Source organism: Bos indicus x Bos taurus, chromosome 15 (genome assembly GCF_003369695.1).
Source record: "Bos indicus x Bos taurus breed Angus x Brahman F1 hybrid chromosome 15, Bos_hybrid_MaternalHap_v2.0, whole genome shotgun sequence".
NCBI lineage: Eukaryota > Metazoa > Chordata > Mammalia > Artiodactyla > Bovidae > Bos > Bos indicus x Bos taurus.
The window spans coordinates 56,411,346-56,437,207 of NC_040090.1; the positions used below are offsets into that span (position 1 = coordinate 56,411,346).

General features: G+C 53.8%; 1 protein-coding gene across 6 annotated transcripts; it reads right to left on the reverse strand.

Annotated features, from left to right (window-relative positions):
* Positions 1-1,332: 1,332 nt before the first annotated feature.
* SIDT2 (SID1 transmembrane family member 2) lies at positions 1,333-17,256 on the reverse strand. Of its 6 annotated transcripts, XM_027563639.1 has the most exons (28): positions 16,531-17,108; positions 14,755-14,876; positions 14,322-14,486; positions 14,176-14,221; positions 13,660-13,761; positions 13,479-13,562; positions 12,646-12,745; positions 12,386-12,451; positions 11,383-11,476; positions 10,990-11,042; positions 10,632-10,643; positions 10,196-10,267; positions 9,985-10,065; positions 9,749-9,811; positions 8,844-8,950; positions 8,478-8,551; positions 8,324-8,390; positions 7,708-7,781; positions 7,438-7,561; positions 7,087-7,204; positions 6,184-6,320; positions 5,882-5,990; positions 5,576-5,652; positions 5,355-5,401; positions 4,981-5,086; positions 4,215-4,325; positions 2,866-2,979; positions 1,333-2,793 (listed from the first exon to the last, which is right to left on the reverse strand). In XM_027563639.1, the coding sequence occupies exons 1-28, from the start codon at positions 16,711-16,713 to the stop codon at positions 2,731-2,733; spliced, it is 2,571 nt and encodes an 856-aa protein (XP_027419440.1). In that variant the 5' UTR covers positions 16,714-17,108; the 3' UTR covers positions 1,333-2,730. The 6 variants fall into 6 exon arrangements, with proteins under 6 accessions (XP_027419440.1, XP_027419441.1, XP_027419444.1 ...); XM_027563640.1 differs by lacking the exon at positions 9,749-9,811 and having other exon boundaries at positions 16,531-17,256; XM_027563643.1 differs by lacking the exon at positions 10,632-10,643 and having other exon boundaries at positions 16,531-17,204.
* Positions 17,257-25,862: the final 8,606 nt, after the last annotated feature.

Sequence of the window (25,862 nt, forward strand, 5' to 3'; positions counted from 1 at the left end):
GCAGTTGGGGTGGGTTTTAAATCACACACTTTAGCTGGAGGTGGGACTGGGGGGTTCAGCAACAGCTCAGTCCGATCCAGAGGGTCTGCATGGCCTGAAGCACCAACACTGGGGTTGGAGGCTCAAAGACTTCTATCATCCTTCCCTCCTTTTTTTTTTTTTTTGATGTATTTGTTTATGTATTTATTTATGGCCAGTGCTGCTCGGCATGTGGCATCTTAATTGGATGTGGCATCTTAATTGGATCTGGCATGTTAATTCCCCAACCAAGGATCGAACCTGCACCCCCTGCAGTGGAAAGGCAGAGTCTTAATCACTGGACCACCAGGGAAGCCCTCCCACCCTGCCCCTTTTCAAACAGTCTCTACCTCCTCTGGAAAACAGACAACCCCATCACCCAAGAAAGGAGACCCGCTCAAATCTCGCTTCAGCGAAGGATAGGGAGTGAAGAAAGGAAAGGGGCACCCGGTGGGGGCTCTGGGCTGCCTGCTGTGGCACCGCTCCATCCTTGGGCAGCCTGGCAGGGAAGAGCTAATACTCCACCACACACTGCACATCCACCACCCGGCACCACTAGGAAAGGCCTTTCCTGCACAACCAGCTCGGGACGCCAGAGTCTAGCAGTGCAGAAGTACAGTGCCCCCCAGTGGCACCTGCGGGGAAGAGCAGGGAGAGGAGCTAGGGAGCCGCTGAAGAGGAGCCCTCTAGACTTTGAGTTGTGTCCTTAATTCACCAGGTTCCTCCTCGAAAGCCCGCCCCACCCTACCCCCGGCCCCCGCCCCGCCCCGCCCCGCCCCTCATCTTGTCCTCCCTAGGCTGCCGAAATTTAAATCGCCTTCCAGGGTCATCTCGAAGGTCCCCCCTTTTGGAGCTTGCGCGGTGGGCACTCCCCCACCATACACTCCATCTCGGGTTCCCTAAGCACCACCTGTCCATTCAAGTCAGGTGAGGGAGCACTGCCCTGTGCCTGCAGCCTGCTGAGCCTAGAGGGACTCAGCTAAGAAGTGAAGCTGGCCTGACTGGTGGCTGGGAACCAGATGGGCAGAGGCTGCCCCCATCTGCCAGGTGAAATGGCATAGCTATGGCTTTTTCCCTACACGATCCTCTCCACTCACGGCGCCCAGCACAGAGCAGGCCTCTGGTAAAGGTTGACTAAACTGATGCCATTGCTCACAGGAGAGAAAAAACATGAGGCTGTCAAGGGACTACTATTCCCCACAGGTCTGGGGCTTGGAAGAGAATGGCAGACCAAAGACCTGGGAAATGGAGGAGCCCGGCCCCAGCCCTTGTTCTCAACACTTCCATCCAGAAAGAGGGGGCAGGAGACAGGCCCAAGGACTGCATCTGGTTGTTTCTTTAATTGAATGCAAACTCATTCATAGAAAACAGAAATGCAACCATAGCATGGAAACAGACATTAAACGGAGCTCTGAAAAAAGATCCAGACCCTCCGCCCCTCCCCAGCCCGAGGGAGAGCTATAAAAACAAGTTGAGAAGAATAAAACACATTCCCATCCCCAAGGCCGAGGCCCGACCTGATCTCCCCAACCTTGGCATCTGGAACAGACCAAGTAGGGCGAAAGAGCGGCCAGGGGAACCACAGTTGGGGCAACTCAGTGTAAACGCAAGGTTTCATACGTGTGCATGTGTGTGTAACACAGAACTTGGCTGAAGACTGGACGGAAACTTAGAAGCCAGCCCTGTGTCCCAGAGTGAGGCTGGACCAGGGACACAGAGGGGAAGGGCATGTCCCTTCCCTGAGCCCCTAAGACAGGCACTGGGGCTCCTGCGGCCGTGGAGGAGCTGTGCTCTCTGTAGCGCCCCTCCTTCGCCTCTGGACATTCTTGGGCAGTGTCAAATGGCACTGGAAGGCCCACAAGTGGGGCTTGGCAGGACTAAGGGCCTGGAAAGAGGAAGAAAGGAAAGGACTGAGTTGCTTTTTCCTTCCAATCCTGGTTGCCAACATCAGTCACTGGGTGCCATCATCAGTCTGGGGGCTGACGGCACATGAAAGACCTCCGAATTCAGCTCTTCAATCACAGGCGGTTCCCACGCTGCAGGCTTTGTCCCTTGTTGCTAAAGAACCAGCCCTGAGCGCAGGTCAGAGAGAGGCGGCAGCGCTGCCCAGGATCCCTTGCAGGCCTTAGCACCAAAAGCCCAGCACCAGCCGGCCAGCCCCCCAGATCTGACAGCCGCATCCATCCTGGCTGACCGGAGAGGGCAGTGATGGCAGGCAGGCGCAGACCCAGGAGAAGTGGAGTGAACTCTGGTGCAGGACAGAGAATCAGGCCCCAGACTGCGGGCCCTGGAGTGGAAGCTCGGGCAAGAAGGGTGGGCTTTGGGTCCAGGCCAAGGGGGAAGGGGAAGGATGGCCAGAACGCGAGCCATGAAATGGGCAGGCAACGCTTCCCTCCTTCCTCCTGCAGAACGACAATCGGACAGCTGATGGACTGGGACCCGTGGAAGGCCCCAATACTGAGAAGAAAGCAGCAGTTTGGCCAACATTCGGGGTTGAAGGAGCACAGGCCTCATCCCTGGCAGAGGGCAGGAGCAAGGCTCAAGGTCACCCTGTGACTGTCCCAGGCCCAAGCCTGGGCTGGACCTCGCTGTCCCACAGCCCCTGGCACTGGGCGGCAGGCTGGGACTCAGGCCCCTGGCACTATGGAACCTCCGGGCGGTGAGGCAGAGGAGCTCGGGGCTCCATGAGAGAAGCAAGGGGGCCCAGCCCCCCTAGAAGACGTAGATCTTGTCCCGCTGCACGGTGTCCAGGTCGTCGTCCAGCGTCAGCAACACCTGGAGGGCAGATGCGGAGTCAAACAGGGGATGGGAGGCCTGCTCTGCCCCCTCTCCAGTCCCCCCACCTACCAGGAACGACCCAAACATGGCAATGGAGGAGAGGAAGTGCCAGATGTCGTGATCATCAAAGAAGTCGAGGAGGATGCAGTCCCGGTTGTGCTCCCGCGACTCTGCGGGGGTTTTCTGGAGAGGAATAGGGAGAGCTATTTGGTGACACTGCCCGGGCGAGGCCAAGCCAGACCCACTTCCATCTGCTGGAGGGCACCTCTGATGCTAGCTCCAGCCTCAGGCCAGAGAGCACCCTCTTTCAGGCTCACCCCTTGCCTTATCTCCCACATCTAAGAATTGGCCTTTAGTTGCAAACTTCTCCCTAAGGGCACTGGTCCTGATGCCCTTGCAGAGCTAGCAGGTCACCAAAGGCTCCTAACTGGTTCCCTGCCTTAGACCTCGCCCCCTGCACCAATCAGTCCTCCAGGGCTTCTTCCAGCTCACTTTCTGTCTGAAACACTCAAGTCAGATCAGACAAACCTGCCCAAGGACAACAGTAGCCATCACCTGCACCTCATGGTCCTCCATGCTCTCTCCCCCATCTCCAGCCAACACTGGCTGGACTGTGTCTGTGCCACACACTGAGGCTGCAGAGATGATCAAGAAAGACCTGGTCTGTCCTCAAGGAGCTCACCATCTCCACTCGCTCCCAAGCGAATGCATCATTGACCCCAAAGCTGCCTCTGTCTCATTACTCAAGTCATGGTGCCTCTGGGCCACAGAGTCTTTAAGGCCAAGAGCAAGGTCCACCTCCTCTAACAAGCTTTCCTGGACCTCCTAACTCACAGAAGTCTTTCTGCCCTCTGCCTCCTGCACATCCCCTCACTTGTCCTCCCTGTTACCCTTCATCTTGTGGATCATATTGCAGAGACAAGCCAGGAACTCACAGTCTTTCTGTCGCTGGGAACTAGATTTTAAGTGTTTCAAAGGGGACTTCCCTGGTGGTCTAGTTAGGACTCTGCACGCTCATTGCCTAGGACCTGGGTTCAGTCCTGGTCAGGGAACTAAAATCCCACAAGCTGTGCTGTGTAGCCAAAAAAAAATAAAATTGCTTCAAAGGCAGAGATCATGCCAGACTTAGTTCTGATCACAGCAGGTGCCCTATGAGCAGAGGGAAGAACCTGACATCTCTGGCTTCAAACCCCAGCGGTGCCACCACTGGCTGTATGACCCTGAGCAGGTCACTTGTCTGTCTGAGGCCCGGCTACCGCATTAGTAAGATGGGGATACCTCCACCATTGACATGGTCAGTGTCAGAAGGATTAAATGTAAAAGTGGCTGTTAAAGAGCACTGGCAATGCTCACAAACAGGTTTGAAAAGAGACCTGTTTGTGGGCTCACGATGAGCCTGTACCAGGAGGACTACTCACCTGCCAGGTGCTGAGGCCCTGGAAGAAGAAGAAGAGGGCGAAGCCCCAGACCACCGAGGTGCAGACGATGCAGAGCAGGGGAATGAGCTTGATCCTCTCCCCGCTCCGGAGCTGGGGGAACACGGGGAGATCAGCCTGAGGCCCTGCTTCACCGGGGTAGCATGGGGGTGAGGGGGTGGGGGTGGGAGACGGGCCTGAGGCCCCGCCCCACTTCCTGCCTGCCCTTCAAGCCGCTTCCCAGGCATTCAGGATGCTTCCCAGGCATTCAGGATGGACCTTTTAGGAAGCCTTCTCGGATCCATCCCATCACCCCAGAGCCTCACCTGTCCCCACGCTGGCAGCCGGGTGTCCTCACCCCTGAGGTCCACCCTGGCTGGGCCTCCATGTGCCCCTGTCTGCCAGGGGATACAGCTGGGTCCTCCTCTCACACTGGATGGCACAAGGGCCCTGTAGAAACCCCTGGCCCTCCGAGACCCAAGCCCACCACAGTCTCAGCGAGCCCCACATCCTCAACCTTTTCTGTGCAGAACTGGACTCTTGCCAGCTGTGTCCTGAAGTGCTACCAGTTTCGTGGGCTGTACTGAGACTACAGAAGGGGCTCAGGAAACAAGTCTGAGGATGTGGCGGGCTTCCGGCGAGTAGTGGAAGGGACTAGCCTCTCCCCTCCTCAAAACTCAGTGGATGGAGAGGGACAGATGGAGAAGGACAGAAAGACTCCCCCTCCCTCCCGGTGCTGCCCCAGGCAGGCTCAGCCCTCCCCGCTCACCTTCATAATAATGTAGAAGGCAAAGTAAAGAAGCAGGTTGCAGATGCCAATGGCCAACAAGTAGGAGGCGAAATCGTTGGGACGCATGATAAGCCCGTAGGCCGCCCTGGCAGGAGGGAGGGCCAGCTGGTGAAGCAGGGGATGGACAGCAAGGAAGGGGCTTCCCTCACCCCGCCCCTACCCTGTGTCTTATGAGGATGTGGGGTGGGGTTCAGAGGCCCACAGAAGATTCTAGAACCCCAGGGGCCAACACCTGTCTCCTGGGCCCCCGTTTCTCGTGCCCATATTTGTCCACAGCCCCCAGAGGAGCCAGCGGCTGGCCAAGTCCGCAGCTGCCCACCCCACCCGGGGACGCAGGTGATGGCTGGACTCACAGCGACCAGTTGATGATGTTGCCCATGACCAGCAGCACCATGCGGTCCTGGAGGGAAGCAGAGAAACGGGGCTGAGAGACTGGCGAGAAGGGGAGGGAGGCCCGAGTCAGCAGCCCCCACCGGGCCCCACCCCTGGCAATCAGCTTTGCTCCGCACCCCCTACCCCCCCTGGAGGAAGGAGTGCAGACAGAGGAGGAGGGGCTCGGGAGCTGGGCAGGTACCACGTAGAGAGGCCCGCTGCACTGCCGGATACAGTCCGTGTAGAGCACGTGGAGGATGCGACGGCAGATCCCTGAGTCTGCGAGAAGGGAAGCTGCTCAAAGGCCCGGCACCCTTTTGTCCCAGCCCCTGTGCTGTGCCAGCCGACAGGGCCCAGGGCCTTCAGGGGCACAGCTGTGCCAAGGCCTCATGAATTCCATGCCCGGTGATTCTTCCGGGGTCTCCGTGAGAGGGCAGAGCCCCAAAGTCTCCTGTGAGGCCAGGTCCCCGAGGCCCCCAACCCCAGCAGGCCCTGGGCAAGCTCTCACCCAGCTTCCAGCGACCCATGTAATAGAGCTGTGTGCTGAGCAGCAGGGTGGCAGTGATGTGGATGACTGAGAAGATGATCCAGAACGCTGTGTTCCCCTTGCCGAAGACCTGTGGGGGCACCCGAGGGCAAGGGTGAGGAGGCGCAGGGGAAAGCCCCCTCCCTCCACCCCACCCTGCCCTTCTTCTGGAGAAGCTGGGCTGGCAGCCATGCCAGGCTGGGAGGGCACCCTAGGGAGGGAGCGGGGGTCTCTCCGGCAGGGGTGGTGGGCAGGGGTGTGTGCAGAGTGGGCCGGGGCCTCACCACGCCCAGCACAGAGAAGAAGATGACGATGGCCAAGCAGGCATAGGCGCTGTAGGCACTGGCGTTGATGTCTGGGTGCCGCTTCTGGTAGAGCTTCAGCATGCAGAGCCCCGCGATCATGTACATGAATGACGTGTCTAGGCAGAGGGACGGATGTGGCCGTGAGCTGCAGAAACCTCCACTGAGCCCCAGCATGGAACCCCAGCCCCCACACCTCATTATAGCCACGGAGCGAGAGCTGGTGGCAGCCTGGCACTTGAACCCTGGCTCCTTAATTGTCCCTCCCACGCCACACTACTGCCCCTGGGGCTGTCACCCACAGTCTGACTTCCCCTGATGACAAGGACAACTCAGTCCAAGCACCCAGAGATTAGGAAGTGTGTCTTAGTTATCTTTTTCTCCATAGAAAAGACTTGACAGATGCATGAAATGCTGCAAGGAGATCAAACCAGTCAATCCAAAAGGAAATCAACCCTGAATATTCTCCGGAAAGACTGATGCTGAAGCCAAAGTGTTAATACTTTTGGCCACCAGATGCGAAGAGCAAACTCATTGGAAAAGATCCTGACGCTGGGAAAGATTGAAGGCAGGAGGAGAAGAGGGTGACAGGGGATGAGATGGTTGGATGGCATCACCAACTCAATGGACATGAGTTTTGAGCAAACTCCAGGACATAGTGATGGACAGGGAAGCCTGGCGTGCTGCAGTCCATGGGGTTGCAGAGCCGGACAAGATTTAGAAAGTAAGCAACAACAAGGTGTAGGTTCACGCAAATCCTCCAGCCCTGGAGTCTCCTACACAGCTGCATCTTGGGGATCTCAATCCTTGCCAGTGAGTGGGGAGGGCAAAGTCAGGCAGGTCCCTGTTCTAGGTTCAGCCAGCGAAGCGGGAGGCCCCACTCACCAAACTGGAAATTGGTGTAGTTGGGGCAGACGTGATAGCAAGCGCTAAGCAGCCCCTCCATCATCAGGGCCGTGCCCATGGCATAGAACAGGCCAAAGTGTTTGGGGATCCCACATTCCTGTTGGGGAGGGAGAAGGGAAGGGTGAGAGAGAAGGTAAGGCAGTGAGGTGGGAAAGGAGGAAGGAAGGGGCCCTGAAGAGGGAGATCACGGGAGAGGAGTGGGCCAGGGAGAGAGTGATTCAGGAAGGGCTGGGCTTTGATGGGCAGGGCTGGGCTGGGCTGGGCAGGGCCATGCCTGCTAGCAAGGGTCTGGAGTGAGGCCAGGGTGGGCGGGGCAGGCGTGCTGCTCACCAGGGCGCAGAGGTCATTGCGCAGCAGGGCCCGGTTGTGGTTGATCTCCCGTTGCAAGATGATGAGCAGGAAGAGCAGCCCCAGCAGGATGTACCCCAGGTTGCTGAGGATGTTGTTGAAGGCGCTGGAAGGGGCGACACGGGACGCATTGTCTCAACCTCAGGCCCCAGGCCCGTTCCCCACCCTCGAGGTGGGCATTCACAGAGCCCCTGCCCCTTGCACCGGTTCACCAAGAGATGGGAAAAGGGGGCATCGCAAGATGATTCCCACCTGAGGTTGCCCAGCGGGTGGGCACAGAGGAAGTTGTAGTAGCAGATGTCCTGGTTCCCTGTGACATTCACCACCTGCAGTGGGAGCGAGAACAGGGTGGGGTGAGAGGGAGCTCCTAACTCTCCTGACTCAGGCCACAGCCTGTGCACCACCCGTCTGGTTCTCCAACGGATGGGGGGGTGCCACCTCGGCCAGCAGGCGTGTGCCCACAACACCAGCGAGCCCCACTTCTAGCACAGTCACTGCCCTCCTCGCTAGGTGTGGCTGAAAACTCTTGAGGCATGACCATGACAGGCTCTTGCCCCACGGCACAGAGAAGAGGGAAGGGAAACTGAGACTTACTTTCTCACCACTTCCATTTCATAAAATCCCCACAAACTGGGGGAGGTGCCATCAGGGCTAGCATGCTGCCCCCCATTTGGCAGATGAACTGACTGAGGCTCAAAGAGGTTGAAGGACTTGCTCAAGGCCACCCAGGTGGTAAGGCAGAGCTGGGACTGGAACCCTAGGACCTGGGCTTGCTCCAGAGCCTCAGGCTGGGAGGCTCTGCCTGGGCAACGCCCCAGAGTCTGTGGCAGCTGCTCAGAGGCACTTAGCATGGGCCCCGCCCGCTCACCGTCTGGTAGGTGATCACCAGCTGTACCACGGGAAGTGCATAGAAGACGGCAATGGTGGCAATGTTCCTGGGAAGTGGGAGAGCGCTGGTGAGCTGGCAGCACCCAGAAAGAGAGCCCGAGACCCCACCACCCTGACCCGCCCCACCCGCTCACCAGAAGTAGATCTGGTACTTCTTCCGCAGGACACGTTTGTCCTTGCGTGCCAGGTCAGCCACATAGAGGTATTGCTACGTGGGGAGAAGCTGGAGTGAGCCCCCTGCCCCACCGCCCTGGAAGGCCCTCTTGCCCCAGTAGAGGAGGACAAGGGGGACCTCCTTCCCACTGGCCAGGGTTTCGGATGGTCCAGAGGCCTGGGAGCCGAGTCAGTTTCTCCAGAAGCTATGCTGTCCTAACAGATCTCTCTCCCTTTGCTTTCCTAACATGCCACGGGCAGGGGGCGGTGGGGGCAGGGGCCTATGCGGGGCTGAACACAGAATCTCGCTTCCTTGTTAAGCAGGGCCAGCCCTCCTGGGCTCACACCTTGGTGCGAATGACGTTCTTGTCTGAATCGACATCGGCCAGAGTGTCATAGTCATCTTCCTCCACAGAGCTCATGGAGTCCAGTCGCGGTCGAGTGCCCGGGGGGTCTGGGGGAGAAAGCAGGAAAGGGTTACCAGGTAGGCACTGAACCCAAGATCTGCAGCAACTGTCACAATTTCTAGGTGGTGGGACCAGGCAAATTGTGGGCTCAGAGTGGGGGTGGAGGTGGGCTCAGGCCTGGGGAGAAGGCATCAGGGGCTCCCAAGTCCTGGAGGGGAGCCAGGACGGGCTCGGCAAACAATCCGCCTAGCAGGGACGCTCGAGCCCTGCCCCTCACTGGGCTAGGGCTTCCAGGCCAGGACACTGAGCAGACCTCAGGCCCCAGACATGAGCAGCAGGACTGAATCAGCAGAAGTCATGCTGATTAGAAGAGGCCCAGTCGTGTGGGTTCTGAGAAGACACTGCCGTGGCCCCCGCTGGGAAAAGACCCAGTGAGCCCTGGGGTGCAGGCAAGGGTGGCAGGCTGCCTCCAAGAAGAGCACCAGCCACTTCATCCTGTTCTTTTCTCACGTCATCAGAAGCTTCCTCCCACAACCTTGCTGACCAAAACCCTCAGAGGCTGAGACGTAACACCCTTGCCCACGAGCCCCAGCAGGCCAGCAAGAGAGGCGCTGGGAAACACAACAGCTGACCAACATCTGGCCTGGGGATGGCAGGTGTGCCAGCCCACCAGCATCAGGGGCCAGTGCCTGCCTATTTCAAAAGACACACGAGCTAGCAATTATCGGCATTAGACGGGCAAGCCATGCACAAAGCATCTTTCTGGTCCTCGAGCCTCCTGGCTCCAGTCAACTGCCCTGGCAGGAGCTGATTGGCAGAGCAGCGCCCACCCTCCCCACATCTACCCATGGCAATGCACAGCTGCCGCATCTGGCCAAAGGGGAGGCGTCGCTTGAACTGGTCGTGCCCTTCAAAGGAAAGGGAGAGTTAGCGGGGAAGCGGGGGCCAAGAAGGAAGGGATGAGGGAGGAGAAGGCAGGGAGACAGCAAGCCCTTCCCTGGTTCCAGCAGCTGGCAGAAGACGCAACAGCAGCTAGCACCAGCCCGACGTCACACAGCCCTCCCGCACTTGGCCCACTCACCCGGGTAATTGTAGGATAGGTCCCCGGGGCCCGCACTGTCAACCAGACCGTCGGTGGAGCCGGTGGAGCCAGAACCGTTCTCTGCAGGGGAATCGTAAGTGGTGAGGCCGGTAGCAGAGACCTCAGGGCAGGTGGCCCTGGACCCAACCCCGGGGGCCGCTGAGGAGGCCACTGGAGGTGGTGACCAGCAAGCTTGGGCGCTGACACCTACCAAAGGAGCCGTAGTTGCAGCCGTCATAGGGGGAGCTGCCAGGAAAGGAGTCGGCCAGGACCCGAGGGTGACCTGCAGGGAGAAGTCAGGGACCTTTAGCCTTGGCAGCAGAGAGAGGTTGAAAGCCAGGGACAAGAGGGCAGGAAGACTCCAGAGAAGAGAGATGCTGAGGACCACGGTGGCAGCAAAGAATAAGCGGCTATAGTTCCAGCAAACACAGTGCCCTCCCGCCACCACCACGACCGCCCCAGTAGAAACATTCACCCCCTGTGTCCTCCCTAGGGACTGCAACATCAAGGAACTGACCATCTAAGTCACCAGCAGCAAGGACAGGCCTGCATCGCCAGCCTGGGTCCCACACAGACCTCCCTGAAAAACTTCCCTTTCCCGCCCACTCTGGATGCCAGCTCCTCTGCCCACAGCGCCTGGAGCTTACCAAGAAGAGAAGCTGAGAGAGAAGGTCCCAAGCAGGAGGGAAGATAGAGAGAGCAGGAGAGAAGAAAGGGAAAGAGAACGGAAGGTTAATAATCCCAGACAAGGTGAGCTGAGTTATCTGAAGTGGCAGACCGGGTACGCAGACCCAGGCACGGAGTGAATCAAGTGATGGCCTTTAACACGGGCGTGTTAGAGACCAAGAGGCACTCCGTCCCAGCCCCATTTCCACCTGTGCTGTTACTCCCTATCTGAACATCCCAAAGCCCCTGCCTCCTCCAGCCCCCAAGGGCACCATCCACCGATATCCCCTCCACACCACAAAGCAGAGAGCCCTCCCCACCCAGACCCTCTGCAGGTACCGCTTTCTGGGCAGGCTCGGTCCACGGCCACCAGAAGGCTCTTCTTCCTTTGCCTGCAGGGACAGAATCCAGAGGCAAACCAGAAGGGGAGGAGGAGGCGCAGTCCTCTGCTGGGCTGGCCCGCCTTCCACCCTCTCCATCCCACAGCCCTGGCCTCCCTCCATGACCCCAGGGGTTCTCCCAGGCCTGAAGCAATGGGGGTCTCCCTGCTGGGGAAGAAGGTTGAGGGGGAGGGGTTGGTCTCCAGAGGAGAGGCCCAGGGACCTGAGACCCTCAGAGGGACCCACCTTTCTCTGCCCCATGGAGGGCGCTCAGATCTGGCCAGGTCACTTTCCCCCCATCCCCTGCCTGACCCACCCCGGAGCAGGGGAGGGTCCAGCGTTTCCACTTTACCTCCAGTTTTCCCAACAGGCCAGAAGCACGGTAAGCAGGTAGAAGGAGAGAAATATGCCCAGGCAGAAGAGCATACCGCCAACGTAGGCCTCCGCTGTAGGGAGGGGAGCGGGCAGGGAAACAGACCAACGCTTTCCAAGCCTGCCTGTCACACGGGCCCAGCCTCATCTCTCCCACATCTCCGCTTGGTGGAATAGCCCAGCCGGTGCAGACAATACACCAGACTCGACATGGTTCCTGTCTGCTCAAGCACCTCCCTCTACTAGAACTTTCTCTTCTAGTTCTTTCTCCTTGACTTAATCTTCAAAGCACAGCTGAGGCGCTGTGTCCCCTAGGAGGCCTTCTCCACCCTGACCTCCCACAGAGACCGTCCTGGGCTCCTCAAAGCCCTCGGCACCCTTCAGGGCAGCAGGCTCTAGGCAGGGGCGCCCCAACGACCACAGGTGGAGCACAGGTACTGAGCCCACAGAAGGGGCTTCAGACAACGTGCTGAGGACTCTGCGTGGCGAGGCAGCTGCTTTCCCCTCCCGTCACAATCTCTTACGTTTACCTTATACATTCCACTTTACAAAGGGCTCTCTATTCAATCACTCAGTAAATATTTTTTGAGCCTGACTAAAGGGCCGGGAAGTTTCCTACGAATTTTGTAGGACCGACCAGTTTTGCTGAACCGACTTAGTGAGACTAACAGAGACTAACAGATTCTAGTACTCCTGTTATAGAGATGGGGAAACTGAGGCTCAATGAGATTACCCTGCCTATAAAGGCAGACACAGATATAGAACTCAGTCCCGCAATCTCTTCACTCATGGATGCTCTGAAGTGCGTTACACTGGCACTCACCGTGCTCTCATCATGAAGTCTGCCAAGAACACTCCTTCCTACCCTGTCAGCCTGCTCGGGTAGGTCCTCCTCACCCGTCCCATTCCGAAAACACTCCCTACCCCAGGCCTGAAAGAGGAGCCAGAAGCCAGGCCATCCCCACTCAGCCACCCACACTCACACGTGACTGCTCTCGAGACCAGCACAGACAGGGTTTTCTGGCGGTGCCCTTGATCGACTGGTTCATCTGGAAGTAAAATGGCAAAATGGCAAACGAGCGTCTGCCTGGAGCTTGGGTAGAGTTGGTGGGATCAGGCCTGGACGAGTCTAGGGCCAAAAACCTATATCCCAACAGATCCACCAGCCATGCAGGCTCTTCTACCTCCCAGGAAGAGCCCAAGCCCTCTCCACCCCCAGCCAGGCCCAGGGCACAAAATGTACCTTCTATAAAGGGGTAGAAAGGCAGGGAGCCCCCACAGGCCTGGTCTTCAGTCTTCACCACCACCACCACGTAAAAGCTGTTGCTGGGGAAGTCTTTGCGCTGCAGGACGATGACAGTGATAAGGGTGACGGTGGTGAGGACGATGGTGGTGTGATGAGACTGTTGTCATCACATCATCGTCACCATTTGTCATCACCATCCCCACCCTCTTCTGAACAGACCCTATGCTAAACGCTTGGCATATATATTATCTTAATTAACCCTCACAAAGATCCTCACGAGTAGGTACTATCATCCCTGTAGGATGTTAGCTTGGAGTCGCACTGCCAGTAAGTGGTACAGCCAGGATCATCTGACTTCAGAGCCCAAACCCTGCACCTAAATTATTGCCAGGTGAGCAAATGTGGGTATGCCCACCATTGTGGAAGCCATGGGGGCCCTACTGCAGTTTGAGCATCAGTCAGAAGAAAAAGTGGAGGGATCATGGTACCTCCATCAGCTGCACAACGAGATGTCATGAGGTGAACATATGCCTCCCCCTCCCTGGCCCCAGCACAGCTTTTAGCCTTTGCCAAGAGCAGCCCTCATCACCAGCCAGTTGCAGGGAATGGGGCAGATGTGATAGCCATAAAGGGTACTCTGCTGTCTCCTATCCCCAGAGGCCACTGGGATTGAGATTCAATACTTGTAAATACCAGGGGACCCAACGTCTTGGGGACTGACACACCAAGACAGCCCTGTGGCAGGTTAGGGACGGGGCAGGGGCAAAGCAGCAAGGTTGAGGAGGCGGACCACCTGGCGGTGCCCCCATGGGGCCACGTGCACTTCCTACCTGCACGGTGATGGCCGCCTTCTTGGTCATCGTCTGATACATGCCGATGAAGGCTACGTTGTTGTCTAGGTCATACACGGGACACTGCAGGGGGAGGAGGGCAGAGACAGATGGACAGGGTCCTGGGCCCCGCCCCCTCTCTTCAGCAGCCTGGCGCGCCGCGAAAGGGCTGCTGACTCACCAGCACATCCTGGATGGAGATCACTGAGCAAGGGAAGGCCGTGTTGGAGGCCACCTTGACAATGACCGAGTCCACTCCTTCCGGGAACTCATACTTGAAGTACTGAGGGTACAGGGAGGGCAGGGAGAGCCCCATCCCGTGAGGATGCTTTCTCTGCCCCTCTAAAGGGAAGGGTGTGAATCCTCCCAGGGTCGGGCAGTGCAGACTCTGCAGGGAGAGGCCCTGACCACAAGCAGCAGCGCCATTTCCCACACACCGCTCCCCTCAACCTCAGCTGGGCATGCAGGACAGCACCCAGGAGGCAATAGGAGAGATGGCCGTCCAAGCCCATGTCTCTGCGCCTCCCAGGCCATCTGTTCCCCACCACCTTGGGACCAGGGCTCCCATCTCTATAGAATTCTCCATGGAGAGTACAGCCAACCTGAAACTCCTGGCAAAGACTGCTGGCCGCCCCCACCCCCAAGCTCAAGCTTCCCCATTTCTCCCCCTGAGAGGCAGTAGACAGGGAGGCCTTACCTGGGGCTGCGCTGCCGTGGTGTTGAAGCTGAATGGCTCCCCGGTCCTGTGGGGCAGAGAAGAGCCATCCCCCGCCCCAACACCATCACTCCCAGAGCTTGGGAAGGAGGGCAGTCCCGCACGCCCCCTCCCTCTCCCCTGCAGACCTGAGCACGAAGTCGTCCATTCGGCTGACACGGAGCTGGTACGTGGTGTTAACTGGTGACAGGGTGGACACATCCACGTAGAAGAACTGGACCTCGGACTCATTCTTGGTGGGGGGCTGACACAGCGTTCGCTCCACCTTTTGGTAGAGGTACTTGCGCTGGAACCTGTGGCCCGAGGCAGAGTCAGGACCTGACAGGCCCTCCATTCCTCCACCCCGGTCCCACCACCTCCCTACCCCACCCCCGCGAGGCTGACAAGCTGGCTTGGCCCTCTTGCTGTTGACCAGCCTCCTGTCTTAGGGGACTGCGAGGAGAAACAGAGGAGTGCTGGGGTGGTTAGAGGCCCTGGACAAGGGTCCGGGTGAGGTTCCGATCAAGGCCTGGCCTGAGAAGACCCACCCCCAGCCCGACCCAGCGCCCAGGTCCTACTCACAGCCCTCGGAGGATCAGGGGCACTTGGAAGGACACCACTGCCTCCTTCTGGCGGACTACAAACAGCAAAGGAGCACCCTTCTGCTTGTTCAGGACGTTCACGGACACTCTCACGCCTTCCGTCTACAGGGCACATGGAGACGGACCTCGGTCAAGCCCGTGCTGGCTCTAACTCTGTCACGGGGAGCACATGGCTCCAGAGACCGTGAGCTCTGCCCTCGCTCCGCAGACCACTCTGAGCTTTCCCATCCGGGTTGGGCTGGGGGAAACACCTAATGGCAGCCCACTCCAGTACTCTTGCCTGGAGAATCCCATGGACAGAGGAGCCTGGCGGGCTACAGTCCACAGGGTCGCAAGGAGTTGGACACGACTGAGCGACTCACACACACACACACACTGCTTCTGCCAGAGCGGCCCCCAGCGTCCAGGAGGGACTTAGAAGAGAGGACAGGAATCACAATGGAGACCTGGGGTGCTCTGCAGCCTCCTTCCTTGTGAGTCAGGAAATCTGCTATTCCACAACTCATCTGGTGGCCACAGGCCACAAACAGGGAGGTGGGGAAACAGGACTTGTCGAAAGCCAAGAAGGCCAACTTCTATCCTCAGCTCCGACCAAGGGCTGGGGCTGTGGGAAAGTCACTTCATATCTCTGAGCCTCACCTTACCCCCTCTATAAAATGGAGAGATTGCCACTCTTGGCGCTATGAAGGAAAGGATATAGGACACTCAGAGCTTAAAGAAAAAGAATAAAATTAAATGAATCTTGGGAATGCTTGTTATTGGGCTGCTGAAACCCAAACTCAGGGCAGCACTCCCCGGAGGGGTAGAGGCCACAGCCCTCAGGGTAACCCCACTTATGGGTAACCTCACATATGGGGGCAAACATAGACAGGACTCTAAGCTGGATGCGATCAAACTTCAGAGAACCAAGCACTGAAGGCAGATCCTGGCCTGTCATCAAAACCTAATACCTCCCTATTCTGGAAAAAAAAAATCAGATTCCCATTCTGAACTCCACTATTTCTTAGTAAATCCAGTCCTGGTAAGAGCTGAGTCGGAGACCATCAGCCAGGCTGGGGCAAGAGTTCTCCCAATTTCAGCCCCACCTTGGGTCTGAACTTCCCAGACCCAGCTGTGCCGGGTGCTCAGCTCACAGGTGGGGAGGAAATGAAAGAGAAATCAGAGTGGGGAAGCTTCTCCACGGTAGGCAAACTCCCTCTCCCCTCCCACCCACCCTGGGGTTGGCTGTATCCCCACCACCTTCAACTTACAAGGCCATCTGGCTTTCCAAGGGAGGATGAGGGCTGGGAAGGTCCCAGCAGTTACAGCAGCCTGGAAAGGCCTGCATTCATTTCCCCAGGGAGTCTCAGCCATAAGCAAGCCCCAACCCCTGGGCAGAGTCTTTCAGCTTGGGCCAGTCTCATCCTCTTGGGGTTTTCTGGGCCAAGCCCAGTAGCAAACCTGCTTCCTTGCTCCCAGACCCACAGCACTGTCAAGATTCTGGGGGTTGGGTAGGGAGCAAGGCCAGTCCTGCTCAGACTACAGCTGATGGAAAGGAAGTGATCAAAAAGAGAAGGGGGGAATGAGGCAACTTCAGAAACCCGTCCAGGTGTAGCTTCAGAACAAACATCCCCAGCACAGGAGGAAACTGCTGGCAAGAGGGTCCAGTGTGGTTCTGGAAAACCCAGAGGGGCCGCTGTTCTTGGGAACTGACAGAGCCCTGGTCGTCTGGCTCGCCCCACTCGCCACCAGCCCGGAGCCCAGCCCCTTCCCTCACCCGGTTGCGGGTCACGGTGTGGTTGAAGGTGTAGATGTTGACCAGCTCGCTGTTGACCTCATCCACGTAGGTGCGCTCAAACTCCGCGTCTTTCTGCGAGACGTTCTTAGGCCCCAGAACTCCCAGATGGCTCTCGACCGAGGCCACCAAGAGAGCCCAGAAGGGCAAGCCCAGGGCGAACATGGCCCCGGCAGGGTGGTAGTGGCAGCGGCGGCGGCGGTGGCAAGCGACAGGACACCTCCAGGGCGGGTTGGGGCTTGGGCCGCAGCTTCCAGCATCTCACCAGGACCAGAACTTTAACCCCGGCCTGAGATTAGGAAGCGTCCCCTCCCTGGAGCCGCAGACGCGCTCTCAGGGACCAGGGAGGGGACGGGGCGGCTGGGGGCTGGAGGGCCGGGGGAAGGGTGACGGGCCTCAGGAAGGGGCCCCAGCTCGCCAGGGGCCGAACACGGCCCGGAGACTCGGTGGGCGCCCGCCGGGGATGTGACAGCCGGGAGGCAGCTGGTTGCTGGGAGCCTGGAGACGCCGACGGGGAAAAGGGGGAGCGAGGGAGGGAGGGGAAGCCGGTGGCCGGGCCGGCCGCGAAGGGGCGGAGAGTCTGAGGGCGAGGGGCGTGATAGGAGGTAGCGATCCGACGCCGCGCGGCGCCGCCAGTTCTTTCGGGCGCCGGCCCTTTAAGGGCGGGCAGACGCGGCTGCTTCAGCGCTCAGAACTCCGGGGAGTGAGCGACGCCGCGGGGCGGTAAACAGCAGGACTGCCGGCCCGCCCGCTGACGTCAGGGGAAACTGACACGGATTTAAAGGGCCAGGGCTCGAATTGGGTCTTAAAGGGGCCGCCGGTTTCCAGCTGGAGGCCCTCTCCCACTCCTCTCCTATTGCCGCCTCCCCTTTCATTATCTTTCCCGTCTCTGAAAGGTCACTTTGGATTAGATGGATAGCTCCGTGAAGGATGTTCAAGAATTGGATTCTCGTTGACAAATTCTCTTTCTCAAACATAACGATTACCCTCACCCCTTCAACGCTGCCATTACCTCGAACACTCCTGGGCCTTTTTTTTTTTTCCTCCCAATGATCCTAAGAAAAGAAAAATTTCTAAGAACTAGGAAACTGCCCGCGGAGGGGGAGCCCAGACAGAACCGCCAGAGGAACCCTCTCGCCTCCCTGAAGCGGCCACATAGCTTCAAGGATGCCTTCAAAGCTTGCCTTTTTCTATGATGAGGCAGCTACAAGGCTCATTGAAAGACAGTGACTTTGTAAATTGGTGAAACCTTTTCTACAAATTATTTTTGCACCATGTCTTAGGAAGCTTAAAGAGCTTTACACTCTTTGACCCAGTAATTCCACTTCTGGGGCACTATTCTAAAGAAATAAGAAATACAGATTAAAAAAAATTGTGTGGGCAAATATGCTTATCACTGTGATATTTACATAAAGCATAAAGGAAACAGCTTAAATGTCCACAATGAAGGAGTGGTTAAGTGTTCTATTATCATGAAGCCATGGAAAGTGACGCCTAAGACTTTTAGGAATATGCAAGCAAAGAATTCAAGATATGACACTATATAAACAGTAAGTTTTCCAAATACATAGAAAAACATTGACAAATACATGAAATTTAGTAATGAGTATCTTTGAATTACAGGCTTCCCAGGTAGCTCACATGGTAAAGAATTTGCCCGCAGTGTGGGAGATCTGGGTTTGATCTCTAGATTGGGAAAATTCCCTGGAGAAGGGAATGGCAACCCACTCCAGTATTCCTGCCAGAGAATTCCAGACAGAGGAGCTTGGCAGGCTATAGTTTATGGGTCACAAAGAGTCAGACATGACTGAACAATTCACACACACATCTCTGAACTACAGGTGGCCTTTTAAATAACATATCATTTCCCTCTAATTCCAGAATATAGACAAATACCAAAAAGAAAGAGGGAAAGAAAGAAATGAGAAATGGAATATTTCCTGTCCTGTCAGTAAACAAGGATGCCATTGTCATCATCGATTCAGGACCTCCAAAAGCTAATTCCTGAGCCCTAAGGGCATTCAAGAAGAATACCTGCACGATTTGGCAGCCCTTAGGCTGTAGCCACTCTACAGTGAGCGCTGAGGAATTTCAGTCAATTTAGTTGCTCAGTTGGAGAAGGCAATGGCACCCCACTCCAGTACTCTTGCCTGGAAAATCCCATGGACGGAGGAGCCTGGTGGACTACAGTCCGTGGGATCGTGGGGTCGCTAAGAGTCAGACACAACTGAGCGACTTCACTTTCACTTTCCACTTTCACTTTCCACTTTCACGCATTGGAGAAGGAAATGGCAACCCACTCCAGTGTTCTTGCCTGGAGAATCCCAGGGACAGGGGAGCCTTGGTGGGCTGCCGTCTATGGGGTCGCACAGAGTCGGACACAACTGAAGTGACTTAGCAGCAGCAGCAGCAGTTGCTCAGTCGTGTCTGACTCTTTGCAACCCCATGGACTGTAGCATGCCAGGCTTCCCTATCACCAAGTCCCAGAGCTTGCTCAAATTCATGTTCATCGAGTTAGTGATGCCATCCAACCATCTCATCCTCTGTCATCCCCTTCTCCTCCAGCCTTCAATCTTTCCCAGCATCAGGGTCTTTTCCAATGAGTCAATTTTTCGCTTCAGGTGGCCAAAGTGTTGGAGTCTCAGCTTCAGCATCAGTCCTTCCAATGAATATTCAGGACTGATTTCCTTTAGGATGGACTGGTTGGATCTCCTTGCAGTCCAAGGGACTCTCAAGAGTCTTCTCCAACACCAGAGTTCAAAAGCATCCTGAGGAATTTAGGATGTGAAAAACGCAGAATACTGGCCCAGGATAGCTGAGATGCATATGAAAGCAATGAGCCCAGACTCTTGCATCTTCCCATACACAGAAAAGCACTGAATTCCTTAACTTGGGATGTCTGGTTTTCTTTAATTAACAATAATCTATCCAATTAAAATAAATAAGTAAAAATAATCTTTTGATGTTCAGACTACCTACCCTTTGTTGCAAAGCTTCTATATAACCTGGCTCCTCCGCTCGCCTCCTTGAAGCAGTTCTCTCAGGATTACTTGAGTTACTGCCTCCTTGGTTTAAGTCCTAAAAATTTCCTCCGAATAAAACATAACTCTCAACTTTTAGGTTGTGACTATTTTTTAAGTCAATAGAAAGGTGGACTTCCCTGGTGGTCCAGTGGTTAAGAATCTGCCTACCAATGCAGGGGTTATAGGTTCAATCCCTGGTCCGGGAAGATTACACATGCCGCAGGGCAATTAGCCTGTGCACCATAATTACTGAGCCGCACACTCTAGAGTCTGGGAGCTTCAACTACCGCAGCCCATGTGCTCCCATGCTCTGCAACGAGAAGCCACCACAATGCAAAGCCTGGGCACTGCAACTAAAGAGTAGCTCCCGGCTACTTGCTGTTCACAGCCCAGTGTGGAGAGTCAGTGTAGATTTCCATATTCCAACCAGGCTTCACCTTTTCTCTCATTGCAACCCCCCTGGCCCCCAAGTAAATCTGGGACTCTAAGAAATACTGTCACCCTGAGCTTGAGCTCTCCACTGAGCCTGATGTGACTTAACTAGTCTACCTGGGCCAGGAAATTTCCTGGGTGCTGTGAGGATCACAAGTTGAGGACCGGAGCATCTTTGCCACAGGCCGGTTGGTGCTGTAGCTATATTGAATAAGCCCAGGCTGTGCTTGGGGAAACAGTGACAGACTTTATTTTCTTGGGCTCCAAATACACTATGGATGGTGACTGCAGCCATGAAATTAAAAGACGCTTGTTCCTTGGAAGAAAAGCTATGACCAACCTAGACAGCATGTTAAAAAACAGAGACATTACTTTGCCGACAAAGGTCCGTCTAGTCAAAGCTGTGGTTTTTCCAGAGGTCATGTATGGATGTGAGAGTTGGGTGATAAAGAAAGCTGAGAGCCCACTAATTGATGCTTTTGAACTGTGGTGTTGGAGAAGAAAGACTCTTGAGAGTCCCTTGGACTGCAAAGAGATCAAACTAGTCCATCTAAAGGAAGTCAGTCCTGAATATTCATTGGAAGGACTGATGCTGAAGCTGAGACTCCAATACTTTGGCCACCTGAAGTGAAGAATTGACTCATTGGAAAAGACCCTGATGCTGGGAAAGATTGAAGGCTGGAGGAGAAGGGGATGACAGAGGATGAGATGGCTGGATGGCATCACCAACTCAATGGACATGAGTTGAGCAATCTCTGGGAGTTGGTGATGGACAGGGAAGCCGGGCATGCTGCAATTCATGGGGCTGCAAACAGTCGGACAGGATTGAGCAACTGAACTGTGCTTGGGATGGGGAGAAATGTCTCAACTCTGCCTCAGGTTTGGGGGCAACATGTGCCCCTCGGCCTTCTAAAATGCACATGGAGACCCTACATACAGTTTTTTTTAAAAATATTTATTTATTTGGCTGTGCCAAGTCTTAGTTGCGGCACGTGGGATCTTCAGTCTTCACTGCAGCATACAGAATCTTTTAGTTGCAGTACGTGGGATCTAGTTCCCCGACCAGGGCTCAAACCCAGGCCTCCTGCATTATGAGCGCAGTCTTAGCCACTGGACCACCAGGGAAATCCCTACATACAGTTCTTGAATCCCAGCTTCTAGAGGTGGAGGAGGACAGGAGGAGAAGGGGTCAACAGAGGATGTGATGGTTGGATGGCATCACTGACTCAATAGACACGAGTTTGAGCAAACTCCAGGAGATGGTGAAGGACAGGGAAACATGGAGTGCTGCAGTCCATGGGGTCACAAAGAGTCTGACATGACTGACTGAACACCACCGCCAAGAGGTGCAACTCAGGAATGTGCATTTTAAGAAGCACTCCACAAGTTTGCTCTGCACAATAAATTTTGAGAACTACTGCCCTGGGGGCCAAACAGCCTTGGCCAATCAATATTCCTGTTTGTTCCCTTTCTCTGGACAACATCTTGGGAGAAATCTATTCAAATAAACCCAGAAGGGAGTCTTCCCTTTTTCAAGGTCTCCAGGGCTTGAGCCTTGAGACAGGGTTGGGGGTGGAGGCAGGGCGCAGCCCTGTATTTTCTTGCTGTTTTCAGGTCTGCAGAATTTTCCTCCGCCCTTCTGCCCCACCCACGGCTGGTAGGAGGTTTGGAGGTGGGGGGTAGGGGAGAGTCAGCACAAGCTTGTTATGAATAGGTCCTTTCTGACGTCTGGCAGCCCCAAGTGGAGAGAAGACTTTTTTTGTTGGCTGCAGCAGTCAGCATAAAAGAAGGGCAGTTTAGTTCAGTTCAGTTCAGTTCAGTCACTGGGTCTCAAAGCCAGACTTCGGAGTGCAAAGAGACATCAAGTCCTGAGGGCAGACCCCCTGACCTTCTGTATAGGTCCAGCCACTGTATTCTCTGCCATGTTTTATAAAAAGCCCAACCCCAGCCCTGGTGATGAAGGGGGGGCAGGGTGGGGTCACAAGGCTGGAAGACTTTAATTTCCCTATGGGCCATCCTTTTCAGCCTAAATGTACAAAGGACCTGGGAAATGGGACCATTCACCAGACAGCTGACCAGGTCCCCAGCTTTCCATGAGTCCAGCTCCATTGTCTGTCACAGGATTTTCAAAGTTTGGAGCAAGAGGACAGGGAGGAAACTTCAGCTGGCTCAAGGGTATTGTTAAAATGACCTTAAGATTCACCAAGAGCAGGATGCTGTAGGAAGCCCAATAAACAGATCAGCTGAATTCAATCAAATAATTGAGGAATCTAGGGGTAGGTGGTAGCCGTGGGTAGGTCCCTGTGGGTAGGTGGCAGACTCACATCAGACTTTAGAATAAAGTAATGGTATAACTTTAACCCAGAAGAAAAAGTTGCAAAACCAACCCTCCTGAAGGAAACGAACTTGAATTTCCCTATTTCCATTGTGACTGTAGAAAGGGCTCAGTTTATCTACTCAGAACTCTGTTGGAATCATCCTGGACACAGGCAGTCCTGGAAACAAGGGTATATAGCTCTTCTTTCTATCAGGTTTCCCTGGTGGCTCAGACAGTAAAGAATCTGCCTGCAATGCAGGAGACCTGGGTTTGATCCCCAGGTTGGGAAGATCCCCCAGAGAAGGGAAAAGTGTACCCACTCCAGTATCCTTGCCTGGAGAATCCCACAGACAGAGGAGCCTGGCTGGCTACAGTCCATGGGGCTCACAAAGAGTCAGACACGACTGAACAACTTTCACTATCATGCAATTTCTGTTCTTTCCCAGGGCTGCCTTCCTGTCTGTCTATCTCTCTTTCAAGGACTATAAAAAGACTGTGCACATTAGATTAGGAATCAGTTAAAAATACAGTATTAACTCTGTTCTGGAGATAAGGTCTCAGACCCGTCCCACAGCTTCATGGTGTTGTAGGAAAAGCAAGGACTTTGATGATATAAAGTTCTATGTTTAATTCCCTGCATTGTCCATCTTAGACAAATTACAGTTTCTGAGCCTTCAGGATCTACCTCTCATGTCAATCATGTGCTCCTAAATGCCGCACAGTGGAGCTGGGCTTGACTGCATTCATCATCCTAAACTATTGTCTAAAGAGTAGGAGGAGAGTCAAGGGAGAGCAGCTTTGATTGTGTGAGCAGGACTTTCTGCCAGAGACACATCAGCCTCTTTGCATTTCCTAAACCTGGGCTTTCACCATTCTGATGGGGAAATGAGTTCAGGCCCTGCATCTGGTTCCCCGTGACCATGTAATGGAACGAAACCTCAGGGCTTTCCAGGAAATGAGTCTGGTCATCAGGTTGCTGAAAACAAGCAGATGAATAATTGATCAACTCAAATCCGTGTCTCCAAAGATCACTGATAAAATTGAGCCGGCCGTCATCCTATTTCAAGAAAGCTTGGGTCTCTGGCTAAGAAATCAGAAAATGCAACTAAAGAACATTTCACTTCTGACTGTATCTAAAGATTGCATGCAGCTCCCAAATTGTTCCTCATAGAACAGATTCCCTCTCTTTACATTCTAGCTGGGACCCCATAGCTGCTTCTGTTATTTCATTGGTCCCTGGAGCCTTCACAAAAGTTATTTTCTTATTCATGATACCTTTGTTCCTCTGAACCAATCCAGCTTTTTCTTCTAGTTTCATTTTTCTTATAAAAACAATCTTTATTGAGACATCCCTGGCGGTCCAGTGGCTAAGAGTCCGTGCTTCTGCTGCAGGGAGCACGAGTTCCATCCCTGGTAGGGGAACTAAGATCCCACGTGTTGTGTGGCATAGTCAGAAGAAAAAAAAATGTATTCATTCCATTTAGTTTTTTTTTAATTTTTTCATTGAAGTGTGCTTATATTATACTAATATACAATATTATATGATACTGAAGCTCCAATACTTTGGCAAGCTGATGCAAAGAGGTGACTCATTGGAAAAGACCTTGACACTGGGAAAGATTGAAGGCAAAAGGGAAAGGGGGTGGAAGTGGATGAGATGGTTAGATAGCATCATGACAAAGGACATGAGTTTGACCAAACTCCAGGAGATGGTGGAGGACAGAGGAACCTGGCGTGCTGCAGTCCATGAGGTCGCAAAGAGTCAGACACGACTTAGAGACTGAACAACAATGAAAATATGATGTGTTACAGGTGTCCAATATAGTGATTCACAATTTTTAACAGTTATTCTCCATTTATAGTTATTATAAAGTATTAGCTATATTTCCCATGTTGTACAATATATCCTTGTAACTTATTTTACACATAATAGTTTGTACCTCTAAATTCCCTACCCCTACATTGCCCCCCTTTCTTCTCCCCACTAATAACCATTAATTTGTTCTCTGTATCTCTAAGTCTGCTTTTACTTTTTGTTATATTCACTACTTCTATTTTTTAGATTTCACATATAAGTGATATACAGTATTTGTCTTTCTCTGACTTAATTCACTTAGAATAATACTCTCCAAGTCCATCCATATTGCTGCAAATGGCAAAATTTCATTCCTTTTTTATGGCCGAGTGGTATTTCATTATATATATAATGCCACATCTTCTTTATCTATTCATTTGTTGCTTCCATATCTTGGCAACTGTAAATGATGCTGCTATGAATATTGGAGTCCATATATCTTTTCACAATTCCATCTAGCTATAATCAAATAACTCCAGAAAATGTCTCAAGATTTATTGTAATAGGTACATACTGCCTCTTGGTTTTTGTTGTTCTTAAGTGAATTTATCACTAGCTAGAATAATGTCTATTGTATCTTACAGGCAGCAGCAAGATACTATTGAAAGAACAGGAAATGAAGTCAAAAGATTTGTATTCCAGTTTTAATTCTGGCTGTTATTGGTGTGATGATCATGAAGAAATCACTCAATCTCCTATTCATTCATTCAGTGCCTAATTTGTACTAGTCACCAAGCTAGGTGCTGTGAACACAAAGATACTTAAGATACATTTTCTGTTCATAAGGAATTCATATCTAGCAGTGTAGAAAAGTGGTAAATGCAATGATAAAAGATTTATAAAACATATTATGAGGATTCAGAGATGAGACACGTAATACATATGGGAGCTGGAAATAGAAATCAGATACATTACAGGAATCTCAGGGATTTTCAAAAGATGAGTAGGAGGTAGCCGGGAGCTTTCCTAGTGGCTCAGCAGTAAAGCATCTGCCTGCCAATGCAGGAGATGCGGGTTTGACTCCTGGGTCAGGAAGATCCCCTGGAGGAGGAATGGCAACCCCCTCTAGTATGCTTGCCTGGAAAATCCCATGGGCAAAGGAGCCTTCCTGGTGGGCTACGGTCCATGGGGTTGTAAAGAGCCAGACATGATTGAGCAACTAAACCACCACAAGGAGCTAGCTTAGCAAAAGGGGCAGGAGCATATTCCAGACAGAGGGTCTCAACTTTGGGCAAAGGCATGGACTCAAAGTTCAATGTTACTGACATCAAAGTTCAACGTGGTGGGAGGACATGAACTGAAGAGGACCAGGTCAAGAAGCACATTGGATGTTACATTTAACAACTGGGACTATCAGTGCTTATCAAAGAATATGCCGCAGTACACTGACGTGTCATTTGCTTTTGACAGGGGTGCTGTCAAAGCTTTATCAGTGCATAAAATGTTTTTTTGATACATACATATTTTTGATGTGATTAGTTACGCTAAAATAAGCCAGCAAATAAGCAAGAGGTAAAGCATAAAATGAGGTCAAAGAAAGACTATGTGTTTAGCAAACATTTAAGGTCTTTGTAGCTGGACTTCCCTGGTGGCAAAGGGGGTAAGAATCCACCTGTCAATGCAGGGAATGCAGATTCAATCCCTGTTCTGGAAAGATCCCACAGCTGTGAAGCAACTAACCCCACAT

Excerpts from the sequence above, each read along its gene's own strand:
- SIDT2 (XM_027563639.1), bottom strand. The coding sequence starts at position 16,713 with ATGTTCGCCCTGGGCTTGCCCTTCTGGGCTCTCTTGGTGGCCTCGGTC. Across the intron at positions 12,746-13,478 it reads AGGCGGCCATCACCGTGCAG|CGCAAAGACTTCCCCAGCAA; the intron begins GTAGGAAGTGCA and ends ATCGTCCTGCAG. Across the intron at positions 8,951-9,748 it reads GCAGCTGTGCATTGCCATGG|ACCCCCCGGGCACTCGACCG; the intron begins GTAGATGTGGGG and ends TTTCTCCCCCAG.